A 13,505-nucleotide genomic window follows, 5' to 3' on the forward strand; every position below is an offset into this window, starting at 1 on the left:
AATAAAAATATCACAACTCTGTCATAAAATACTTGTTTTTATTTTAAAATGAAAAAGTGCACTCTTACTGAGACACCCTTTATAACCGTAAATACGATATGGCGAAAAATGAAATCAAATTGAAAATGCAATCATAATTATTGGAATGTAATTTTAATTTTTCAAACATAAACAAAAAAATGTTTGCTACGTAAGTTATTTTAAACATTTAAAAAAGAATAATTTAATTCGTTTAATATAGGCAACACTGAGATTGCAATTTAATTTTGCTGTTCATAGACAATGCTCAATTCCATAGACAAAAAAAAAACAAGATACAAAATAGAGGAATATAATTAATCAAAAATAACAAATATGAAACATTAAGGCATTATAGTTAATCAGAATTATATAAATAAATAAAAAATTGTATAAACTTAAAAATATATCTTGTGCTCTATTTTTCATGAAAATTTACTATACGATTTATTGAGTTTCCATTTTCTTAAATTAATTTATCATTAACGAATATAATGTTTTTATTTTTTCATCCTAAATGTTCCCTGTAAATAAGAATTCATGAATTTTTATGTCAAATACACTCATATTACACAAAATTTATTTACAAAATACAATATTTCCACTACGTTGTTTAAAAAAAGTTCAAAATAAACAGAATTAAATTATCATAATTTTGCCGACTGGAAAAAAATCTGTTTAATTATTAAATAATTATCAAAGATACGCAAGAATGGGATGGCAATATTTTATAAACGGCAAGTGTGAGTGAGATAAACAATGAACTAGAAATATGCCGCTTTTAACTTCAAATACCAACTTTTTTAATATCAATTTCATTTTAATAACTGAATTTTTATACAAACAGAATTTAGATTTTTAGACAAAGTGGAATTTGATTTTACAAACTTAAATTTAATTTTACAAACTTGAATTTGCTTCGTAAAAGTCGGTATTTAAAGTTAAACGTACATTATAGTTTGTTAGGAGTCCAACAAGAAGGGGGAGTCGAGTGCTCCGAGCCCGGCGGCGACTCCGCCCTCGTTGGCGTCCGCGAGCTTCGTCCGCAACATGTGACCAACTTGACGGTTACTGAAAATCTTTTCTTTGGTTCTGCAAATATTAATATAACAGTGAAATTCCACTGCCGCGACATATTGTTGTTTTTAACTATTAAAGAGATGAAAAAAAAATTTTATGAAGTGTGTCGATGTATGAAAACCTACTCTAATATTAGCATCGTTTGTAACATGTTTGAAAGTTGAAACGTTATTTAACTGTTAGTAAAATTACACTAACAGTTAAATTAAGAGAAAATTTTTATGTAATTTCGCCACAAAAAAAAACAGAACTTTTTTAAATTCAATATTATTAATATAATAAATGAGTTTAAATGGACATGGTTACAACATCCATCTAAACCAGAGATCCCCAAACTATTTTGTACAAGTGACCCCCTTTTCCAAAATGAACCGTTACCACAGACCCCCCCATGGCCAAATTACCTACTTTTAAGATCAATTATTATTATTTTTCATTCTGACTTAGGTCAATAGAAGAAGACATAATGAAAATTAGAAATGCTTTAAGTTCGATATCGACCCCCTGGGGTTGGGTTGGGACCCCTTTAGAAATTCCTGATCTAAACTTTAGCATTTATAATATTAGTACGATAAGATGTATATGTATGTAGATGTATATAATACGAATGCACTGACCCAATAATGACTCCAAATATCCCTAGTTCAGAGACAAGGTCGCAGAGTGGAGGAGGTACAGGCGCACCAGGACGTACCACGTACCCTGACACCTGCATTTACAATATGTACATAAACACTATAGAAAATATTTATATTTCTGATTTATTTTCCTATAACGACAAAAATATTATCTAAAAATTTTTCCTGTCCGGAAACCGGTTAAAATCGGTCCAGTTGTTCCAGCTAATCTTCAAAACCGCTGGACCGATTTTGACGGAACTTTCACTGGAACATAGGTGATGTTTGCGATAGTAATTTAGACTATTTTAATCCTGCACTGACGAAATGAGGAAGAGCAATAATCAAAAATAAAGATATTATCGCACTCAGAGTAAATAACAATAAATAAACAAGCTTGTACATAAAACTACTTAGGGATTCACGAAAACACACACACTATCACAATTCACTTTATTTAACACTTTGAAAGGCCAACTACAAAGACATAAAAATTATAACAGGTAAGTAAATTTGCATTCACCCGGTCGCTAGCGCATTTTAATTTGCCCGCAGCGACATCTATTGATCGTTGGCGGAAACGATTGCGGAATACATTACAAATATTACAAACTAAACAAGCTAATAGTAGATTTATAATAGTAAGTCTCAGAGAGTATTCCTTAATAGCAAACTCTCAGTAAGCAATTAAACTAATATCAAATTAAGATTAAACAAAGTTTATATTTGTTTGATATAAGGAGTGTTGGTGGCTCAGGGGTTATGCACTTGACTTGCAATCTGCAGGTCCTGGGTTCGAATCCCGCCATGTAACAATGTGTTTTTCGATTTACATATGTACATTTATCTAACGTTCTTACGATGAAGGAAAACATTGTGATGCTGCACATATTTGAGAAGAAATTCAATGATATGTGTGAAGTCAACCTGCACTTTGCCAGTAGTTGACTATGTCCTAGTCACCCTTAACTTGGGGTAGACTCCGAGCCCCTCAGTGGGGATGTATAGTGAGCTGATAATAAGTAGACAATACAAACCAGTGGTGGTAATATCCTCTCCATGAGTATGTAAGCAGCGCGCTCGCGACTGTGACGCATGCGCAGTAACGCCTCGCGTACATCAGGACCGTACAAATTGTTACCACCTCCCTCACGTTGCGGCTTCAATACGAACCTACATACAAATGTACTATATATATAGAAAACTAGTCTGTTCCTGTGATTTTGTTCGTATGGAATTTAAAAAAAATACTAGTAATAAATAAAGCTTATGTTACTCAATGATTATGTACCTTTTTAATGGGATATTAATTAAAATTATTATTATTATTTATTGATACACGTTGTTAATCTTTTGATTAAAAAAAAGGTGCCCACAAAATTATATAAAATAATTTGACTGTAGGTTCGAAAAAAAATTAGAAATTAGTATATAGGTAGGTTCTTAGTATTACATGTATATATGTAAAAACATGTTCAGATTTTTACATATATACATGTAATACTAAGAACTTTGTATATATGTATCAAAAAATCATTATTTTAATGATATTCAAATGAAAATAAATCAACTACAAATTCAGTCATTTCTGTGGTGAAAATTGTATCTAAATATCGAAATATATTAAAAAAAAAAACTTACAACTGAACATTTTTAACCCGAATGACAACATAATTACCTTTGTGAAGGACTACAACCCAAACGACTGACCCGATTCCAACCAATTAAATGTAAAGATTTGTATGACCTCCCTTTAGTATCAGTCAGTTGATAAAATATCCAAGTATTTCTAATGTGAAAATTCTAACATCCTTTGTAGTCTTGTACAATCGCATCGACAACAATTATTATTAAGGTGAACTTTGTATGCACTCGGAGGTGTGATTTGTTTAAATACAACAAATCACACCTCCAAGTGCATATTAATAATTTTACAGAATTATTTTTATTATATTATTCATTTATATTTTTGTCTTTAAAAAAATTAATTTATTTTTAAATAACTAACACTTTTATATATGATAGTACAGACTAGTTTTTTACTACAGTTTTTTATATATGATAGTAGACTATGAAATTACATTATACAGTATGTTAAAATTTTCATAGGAGGTATTTTTGGACATCCTAGGGGTTTTAGATGGACTAACTGTGGGTTTCTGACACCAAAATCTCTAAATAAAACATATCGTCATAACAATACGTTTTAAACTTGGAGATTTTGGTCTCAGAAACCAACAATAACTAGTTTTTTTAACTAACAAATCGTATTTTTATCATACCTCTCAGCATCAGCGAGCGCCATATCAACTGCTCGTTCTCCACTCTCATCGAAGTCTAACGAATAGAGTCCAGTGAATATATCTCTAACACTGTTGGTGGTTGCTCCTGTACCCATGAACTTCTCCAATACTCCGGGCGATGCCAGCGTTTGCTGAACCTTTTTAGTACCCGCCAATTGATATTGTATGGATGGACATTTAATTGCTCTGTAAATTATATACAAATATTATAGAACAACTAGCTGTCGTCCGCGACTCCGTCCGCGCGCAGTTAAAAAAAAAATGAAAAAAAGATGTTGGCCGATTCTCAGACCTACTGAATATGCTCACAAAATTTCATGAGAATTGGTCAAGCCGTTTCGGAGGAGAACGGGAACGAAAACTGTGACACGAGAATTTTATATAGGTATATTAGATAAAAATAGAGATGAAGGAAGAGATAGATGGATTGCGTGAAAGATGACATGATCAAGAAGGGGGTGACAATGGAGATGACGGAAGACAGATTGATTTGTAGGACGGAAACCTGGTGCACCGACCCTACATAGGTGGGACAAGGTCAAGGAGATGATGACAATTGTTCATTTCAAACCGACAAACTTTAATACGGAGAAAAACTGCTCTTATCTCACTGTATATGTCAGCATTATCAATAGTGACAGTAGCAAAGTACCACAGATATAAAAAAAAATTACGTTATATAAAGTACTCTGTTGTCTGTAGTCATAGCAAACACTTCTGTCAAATTTCACTCAATAAAAATACAAAAATAACTTTTTAAAATAGTTAATAAATTATCTATTATAAAAATTAAAAAAAACGGAATAAATTTAAAAGAAAAATCACCAGAATTACGTATAAAAACTTTGACAGATGACAGCCCACTTAGAGCTTTCAGTTTTTCTCTCAATTTTAATTTGTGGGGTTACACTTTAAATATAATACATACGAGGATCTCTCGACACGAAGGCGAGCGTCCCACTCCCGGGAGGAGGGATACTGCGAGGGCTCGTAGCCCGACCTGTAGTACACCACAGCCACTGGCCGCCCTTCCCTGTACAATATACTTGTCACAACACCTAAACAATATATACCCTTCCGATCTCATTGAAAAAGACAGAGATATGATTCATCTGTTAAACTTTTATAAACACACTTTATTGTTTGTTGTTTTATATTGGCGAATTGAATTCGCCGAAATAGCGAAGCAACCGCTGCCTATACATCTTCAATTCTTATTAGAATTAGTACAAGTCTTTTCACATATCTTGACTGCTCAAGGACATGTTCCCAGCGCATTCCACTACGCCACGCTATATTGTATACGCAGCGACTCGAGAAGTTAAGAGCCACCAAAATGAACTTGAAAACATTTATTAATAACAATTGATGTAGTAATTTTTGTACTCAAAGTGTAGTCCCTAAATGTAGAGTTTGAGTGTGTTAGTGTGTTTTCTATTACTATTTTGTATAAAACACGTTAAATTCAAAAATACTCACAATATAAGTTGTTTTTTATCATTTACTGTTGTTTCCTCATACAATTCGTTCAAAGTCTTTCTATGTATCTGAAAAGAACGATTCGAATGTCTTACTAATACTTTTAATTCCAAATTTTGGATGGATGGATGATTCTTTGAAGGTATCTCTAGAACGGCTCAAAGGATTTCGATAAAGTTTGGGATAGATATAGTCTGGAAGAACACAAAGGCTGCGTGTTATGTTTTTTTAATACCACGCGGACAGTGTTGTTAGCGACAGCTAGTAATATTATAAATGTAAAAATTTGAATGGATGTATGTTTGTTAGATGTTTTCTCTAGAACGGCTGCATGGATCTAGATGAAATTTGACATAGATGTAGAACATAGTCTAGAAAAACATATAGGCTACTAATTAAACTCTTTTTAATTGCTCTAGTTAAAATATTCACCATGATATCGGGCCTCTTCTCTGAAATCTCAAACTCATGGAATCTCTGGTCGCATATGTTGTATGACACCTCCTCTACCACAAATATTACGATGGCATTTGCGACACCGAATAGATCGTATGCTTCAATAATACCACTGCAAAGACCCGACAGAGCTCCGTTCTCTGGCATCTGAAAAGAACATACTAAAAGTTAATTTTTTTTATATATAACTAGGTAGCAAACGAGCAAGCAGCCGTATGAATTCGCCGAAATGGCGAAGCGACCGCTGCCCATAGACATTCACAATTGCAGATACGTTGCCTACTCTCACGACGAAGGAGGAGACGCACAAAAAGAGAATATTTAACCGTCCTATGCATCTCCTCCCACATAAAATCCACCTCCCCTTTCCATCCTTTCCTGATAAGAAAAGGGTGGGAAGGGAAAGAGGACTAAAATTAATTATTAAACCATGAAATTCTAACAAAGATATTAGAATCTCTTTCCCTTTTTGGTTTAAGGGGGGGGGGGAGTTTACATAAATGAAGCATCCACTTTTGTCACCTCCTCTGTCATGCAGGCATCGTAATTGTAATCTTTTAATTAGTTGCAGATATCGGTCCCTTCGCTATTTTAGCGAATTCAGGTGGCCACTGGTTTGCCACCTTTTAGGAAGAATGTTATTTCATTCGTTCATTCTTTCATTCAATAAGTTGTACACTTACTTTTTTAATTAGATCACCGTGTCCCAATTGACGAAGTATGTAGCTGAAAGTTGAAATAAAACGTATAATAAATCTTACAAAATCAAATTTCCAGTTTAAATAGAGCATTCAAAATTTCAAAACTCAGCGTATATTGCAACAAAAAAATAATTAACAGAATACGACAGCAATATCTAAACAACATACGAACTCTAGGTACTAAAAAATGTTCAAATTACAAACATACATGCGAACAAACATGCTACTTTATATAACTATAACTATATGTTTCTTATTCTCTCTAGGTCCAATTTAGAAGAGAAATGGTTTTATTTAGTTGTCCCGCCCCCCAATTCTGCTAACAAAAATGGTGGAATTGGGGGTAAGCACATGCATTATAAATGCAAGAGGCATGCTAGGTAATAAAGTATAGATCCCAAAGTGGTCCTGGACCCCCTTGGCTCAAGGTAGACCCGTCGAGGATGCAAAATGGCAGATAACGGAAGAAGAAATAGCTACTAGGGGTTCACTCGAAACAAGTAAAATTTCGAAAATTGGCCTACAAGAAAAAACTTTAGGTCTAGATGGTTCTAGGATTCCCGCTTTAACTCGTATTGAGTGAACGCTATAATTCTAGAACTAGTTTGGACACCAAGTATCCAATTATTTTGAATAGAAAAACCCAAATAATAAATCAATTTATGTAAATAAATTTACTTATGAAACCAAAGATATAAATAGAAATCATAAAAAAAAGTTTTAATAGTGGAGAAAAACATAAACACAAGAATGCCATGCGTTTAATACATTACTAATGTCATTAGTATTATGTGTAGTGTTGCAGATAAATAATTTTAAAAATTCTAGTTTTAATAACATATTTTGGTGTTTTTAAGAACATAAGAATTTTTAGTGTAATCTTTATTTAATAGTTTCTGTGGCAACTTTCATCTGTTTTCCATAAATATTTTATAACGACAAAGTTCGGTTGGTTAAATTTGCCGCGCTTTTTGTTGACAATATGTCAAACGTTGTATAGTCGATGATGTCAATAATTTGATTAATTATCTGTGAAGTGTCTCTTAACCGGAATTGGCTTCCAGTTTTGATTGACAACATTTGAGACTGCAGAAGTTTTGAGAAACGATAAAACATTCTTAAATTTATTACGAAAATAACAATACGATATAAATCTCTGCAAGATAATGTAAAAAGGTGACGTCAACTGACAGTTGTCAGTCTAAATTTATAGGTTAATAAACTAGTGATGGGCGATAGAAAAAAACAATCGACAGAATCGGATTTATCTTATTTTTAGTAAAAACCGCCCATCCCTATTTTGGAGTAACCGATACTAACATTTTTCAGTATAATCTGTACTTCATGGTAACAATTCATATACGTTGTTTATGATTCATTAATATGTATGATTTATTGAATGGTACGAAGCTAAAAACTGAACCGTTTGAAAGATGTCTACCCTAAGCCAAACGCTGCAATGAATGGACAGAAGATCACGATACATCGAACAAAAACGCGACAACCAACACATATTTAACCGACATTCCTGGCCTCAGGTAACATCTCTCAAGTGAAACTATTAAAGCTATGCGCTCAAAAAATACATGCACTCAATATATCTAAATCTAAAACAATTTAAAAAATATATAAATATAATCTGTGACGTCAAATTGACAACCAAGTTTACAGTACGGTGAAAATAATAAAAAAAAACAACAAAGCAAAAGCAGTGCATACAGATAATTAAGAAAAAATACACCAATAAGCAAAGATCATAGTGATGTGAAAATGATTGCATAGCGTGCGTTTGCAGATAGCAGTCACATGAGAGATGTTGACTGAATCGTTTATGTGTGTGAAGCATGAAGATGTTTAAATTTGGAAAACATTTAAATATTTTAAAAGAAAAATGAATTTTGAAAGAAGTATCAAACATGTGCGACCCACACACACACAACGACAGCACAAAATGTCGGTACCGAGACATGGCGGGCAGATTGGAGGTGATGGCGCCAAAACTTGAGGCGATCGTGTTAAACTCCACTTGCTTTATCACGTTGGCCTCCGTACACTGCATCAGGTAGTCGGAGCGGAACAGGCCCAGGCTGATAGACTGGAACACGCAATTGATTTTGTCTTTAATTCTGTCCACTCAATGCTGCATTCTTAACATAACCTAAAAAGCTCCCACAACCAGCACTAAAAATTATTCAGAATTAAAAAAAATAACGCAATACGTCGATGTTCTTTTTTCAAATTATATTCTCTAAATATACATTCCTAATTTAACTTTACATTCTCGTGGTTCGAATTTATTATACACTAGTTGTCGCCCGCGACTCCGTGTGCAAATTAAAAAAAAACATAATAAGTAGCCTAGTGTTCTTCCAGACTATGGTCTACATATATGCCAAATTTCATTGAGATCCGTTGAGCCGTTTCGGAGATACCTTCAAACAAACATCCATCCATCCATCCAAATACCAATACTAGCTTTTACCCGCGACTCCGTAATGCGGAATAAAAAATAGAAAACGGGATAAAAATTATCCTATGTCCGTTTCCTGGTTCTAAGCTACCTGCCCACCAATTTTCAGTCAAATCTATTCAGCCGTTCTTGAGTTATAAATAGTGTAACTAACACGACTTTCTTTTATATATATAGATTTTAAAGACTAGACCTCTATTACTATGACCACAATATATTCAGTTCTATAGGAAATAGAATCAATCTTGTTGTAAAAATTAATTTTAAATCACAACGAGGTCAAACGAAAAAGTTCACTATTAATCATTCGGAGATAATTTTGCTTCGATACGATTCGATTTCTAAAGATAATTTGTAATCCAATCTGCTAGTATTACATTTAAAATTGCAACACCAATACAACCATTGCTAAATTTCAATGACAACTCTCACAAATACTTTTTGTCTCTAGTTTGAACACCGTAGTACAATTTCTAGTCACCGTCCTATTTATTAAAATACTAGCTGTCGCCCGCGACTCCGTTCGCGCGCAGTTAAAAAAACTAAATAGCGGTATGAAAAATAGATAGTAGTCGATTCTCAGACCTACTGAATACGCAAATAAAATTTGGTAAAAATCGGTAAAGCCGTTTCGGAGGAGTACGGTAACTAACATTGTGACACGAGAATTTTATATATAAGATATATAATATAATCTTTACTAATATTAAAAATACTAAAGTAACTCTGTACTTCAATTTCGTATACAGGTTGTTGTACTTATCTCTTAAAATTTACTAAAATCCTGTAAAATATTATTAAAATTAAAAGTAATCAATTAAAAACTCAATTATAACATCCTTTATCTATTAAAAATGACGAACAACCTATTTATAAAACCTCAACATGAGAAACAATACGTTAAAGATGTATTGTAACTTGCATCGTCATCGTCATTGTAATTGCTTCTGTCAACTTCATGACTACGCAAATCATAGTTGACAAAACATTTCCTACGAATACAATAGTGTTACGCTGACTTTATTAAATAAAATTTTCCTCAACATTGTATACATTCAACATACAATATTATGTTCACATGCACATATTGACAAACCAAAGATCGTAACATTAATACAAATTACGATCTTAGGTTCTATTAACACAGACCGGGAAAAACATAGCAAATTGAGCTTTATAAGTTTGAAATAAGGCTTAATTTTACTTTTCATTTGTAACGCTTGCTATTAAAAAGACGTGTTAAGTAAAATTAAACCTTGCTACAATCAAATAAAGCTCAATTTTATTTGCAGACTCTTACTGTAGATACAGATTATATATACTTGTTCTGACGCATATTGTCGTCCTTCATATTTTCTTTTGTAAAACGACTGACAGCTATCGAAAGCCAAAGTTATGTAAACAAGATCATTATTTACTTAAGATATATTTTATCACGACAGTCGATTATTATTATTTTTTTTAATTTTAACAAATTCAGTGTCACGACCATTTCTAAGTAAAGAAAACTCGTAGAGTCTGGAGCACTGAATGTATTTAGATTTTGATAGATTATATCTGCAATTAATAATTCTAATTTGAAATAGATAAAATAATAATACTGTTAAAAAATTAATAATTTGTCAAATATTAAATACTTATGTTGACAGTTTAGAAATTGTTTTGCATCAAAATACCAATAGTTAAACGATTTCTATAGTTAGCGTAATTTAATTTACTTTCGTAGTTTAGTTAATTTAGTTATTAGCAATATAGAAGTATTATGATACTTACAAAGACTAAAAAGTTATACGTCAAACAATTAGTTATACTTTAAAACTTGTTAATTTTAAACTGGCCGGTTACACTAAAATATTAAATGTCATTAAGACTTGTTAGAAAAAAAAAACTAGTATTCAATATTGTTATTAGAATTTAATATATTAGTGAAAGAATGTTAGCTTAAATTAATAATCATCTAAAATTAGTTGTTTATTTATTTTCGATATTAACAAAAATGTATACGATAATTAAGTAACCTCAATTATATGGTAAATTTAGTTCTCCTTATCAAAACCTTTCTAGAAAAAAAATTGAAATAATTTTTGACAACTTAAATAAAGGACCTTGACACCAATCACCACTACAAATTATCCCTACAACAAAAACTACAAAACCATTTGTGTATGTATTTTGCGCTTTATATATACATATGTTGTATGAGATCCTTCAATTAGTATTAAGTTTGTAATATATCTTGAGAGCTCGGATATCATAAGAGTCACTGAGCAGAACACAATTTTAGTGTATATCAGAGCGTAAAGAGATGCACGAGGGCATTGGGTTCATGACTTTGAGCTGCCAAGATATTTGAAAACACATATACTTATATTGTAAAGTTTCAATGTGTAAATGTTTCAAACAGTGCATGTATACAAGCTCTACTAAGTTAATCACTATATAACAATTGTTGATAGCGTAACAGCACAGGAGTTTTTTACATCAGCTACCTCTGTATGTCTCTCGATATCGGTCCAAGGTGACCAAAGCCCGACGCTATACTGTTGATTTCCACCTGCTTCCAAGAACAATATGGTGTGTGCTTCGCACACTGGTTGACTGTGTGCGGACACCTTGACTCCAGCATTATGTCCGAGCGCAGCATGCCAAGTGTTATAGGCTACGCCATACCAAATGTAACAATTATCTCAATGTTATCATGCATGCCAACCCTTTGCCAGCTAAGGCATCAAATATCCATTTCATACCCACTTTTTAATTATCAAATTATTCATGTAAAGAGAATCATATCGAAGATATGGTTTATAATGTTCCCATTAATTAGCATATTTAGCTATTAAGACATTTCTATGTTGTAAATAAAACCTACTTACTATATTTGAAGATTGCTGGCAGTCTGTAGGATTTCAGTCCATAAACTTTTTTTTTTATATAATAAAATTAGCATAAATTTAGAGTACACACAATACTGGCATATAATAATTTAACCGTATTATATTTACCTGAGTTATTCCTTCTTCACGAACTTTGATCCATATATCATAAAGATTTGCTGTGAATTCATCAACTTGCAATGCATTTTGTAATGTATGTTCTAAGAATTCCACATCATGAGCAACCTAAATGGAATTTAAAACAGGCATTATTACCCGGACTTCATGAAATTCAATTATCTAATTAGTTTTTAGAGTTCAAGTTAAGTAATTACTATAAATTTTAACTTAATGGCTATATTTGTAACTGGCCAGCTTGAACTTTTAAATAATTTTTTTTATAGTCTCAATTTGTATACAAAATAGCAATCCACACACTGATTCTAATGGGGTATAAAAAAAGTACATAGACAGGCTTACTGTAGTTGGTACTGGTCTGATGGACTTAAGTATAGCTTAAGTGCCTGATATTCTTTTTTACTCTCATAAAAAAGTGTTAGCAAGGATAATAAAATGTTTACCTTATGCATAAGTTCATTGAGGACTGGTTGGAGTTCCACGGCTTTGTTAAACTCGGTACTCGGAAAGGGAGATGGCAGTAGTACAAAAGGAGCAATCTGTTTAAAAAATATATTAATTTAAACCTGGAATTGTTAGCTGAATATAAAAAATTGTTTATGAATTTTGTATAGTAAATGGCAGTTTATACACTACTTTTGTAAAAGAAAAAAGCTAAAAAGAATGATCTTTCAAGTAATATGTGGTACAGTCTTAGATTAAAAACTTTATTCGAATGTTATTAACTTAAACAATTCCATTTTTGATTCACTCAATATGCGGTTGTTTGAATATAAAAAGATATACCTGTATAGAATCCTTGGTAAAATGTTTTTTATCTCGCATTCCAACTCCATGCATTAGGGCCCAATCTTTCGCTTTCTCTATCACGGTTACTAACAATTTGTGCTCCAAAGGCAAGGGAATACAAGGCGGAAGACGAGCTTGAGACATGATGGTAATTTTTCGTACGGTAAAATGAACTATTAATTTATGATACACTCGGAGAATTTTAGAAACAATGATTGGTGATGCCTAGAACAAGTCTGTTATACACAAACGATTACAGATTTATTTTTTGTAAATTATAAACACTTTTGATTCTTGTTTCTTGTCTTGTCAAACTTTACTTGACTATTTGTCAGCCAGCTGCAGATTGTGTCAAAATCAAAATTCGTAATTTCTATGTTGCCCTAAAATAGAATGTGTGCTACAAGATTTATAAAATCACAACTCAATTAATTGAGTGCTTGTAAGAAAGAGCCAACATTGAGTGAAATTTTTAAAAAATCTATTGGAGCATTTGAGTTTTCATTTGCACCTCACCATTGATCAATCGATTGGTACGTCAATCGAATTTCCTTGCACTTTGGTTAACTACTCTTTGTGAT

The 13,505-nt window shown here is 32.3% G+C and overlaps 1 protein-coding gene across 2 annotated transcripts; it reads right to left on the reverse strand.

The window, feature by feature from the left end:
• Positions 1 to 940: 940 nt before the first annotated feature.
• LOC106720544 (glutathione synthetase-like) lies at positions 941 to 13,275 on the reverse strand. Of its 2 annotated transcripts, none has more exons than XM_045684442.1 (12): positions 12,922 to 13,275; positions 12,579 to 12,674; positions 12,127 to 12,243; positions 8,616 to 8,749; positions 6,637 to 6,679; positions 5,930 to 6,100; positions 5,498 to 5,565; positions 4,947 to 5,051; positions 3,998 to 4,204; positions 2,753 to 2,888; positions 1,716 to 1,807; positions 941 to 1,110 (listed from the first exon to the last, which is right to left on the reverse strand). In XM_045684442.1, the coding sequence occupies exons 1-12, from the start codon at positions 13,066 to 13,068 to the stop codon at positions 981 to 983; spliced, it is 1,446 nt and encodes a 481-aa protein (XP_045540398.1). In that variant the 5' UTR covers positions 13,069 to 13,275; the 3' UTR covers positions 941 to 980. The 2 variants fall into 2 exon arrangements, with proteins under 2 accessions (XP_045540398.1, XP_045540397.1); XM_045684441.1 differs by lacking the exon at positions 8,616 to 8,749 and adding an exon at positions 11,614 to 11,783.
• Between the last annotated feature and the right edge of the window lie 230 nt (positions 13,276 to 13,505).

This window comes from Papilio machaon, chromosome 26, assembly GCF_912999745.1.
Source record: "Papilio machaon chromosome 26, ilPapMach1.1, whole genome shotgun sequence".
NCBI classification, from domain to species: Eukaryota; Metazoa; Arthropoda; class Insecta; order Lepidoptera; family Papilionidae; genus Papilio; species Papilio machaon.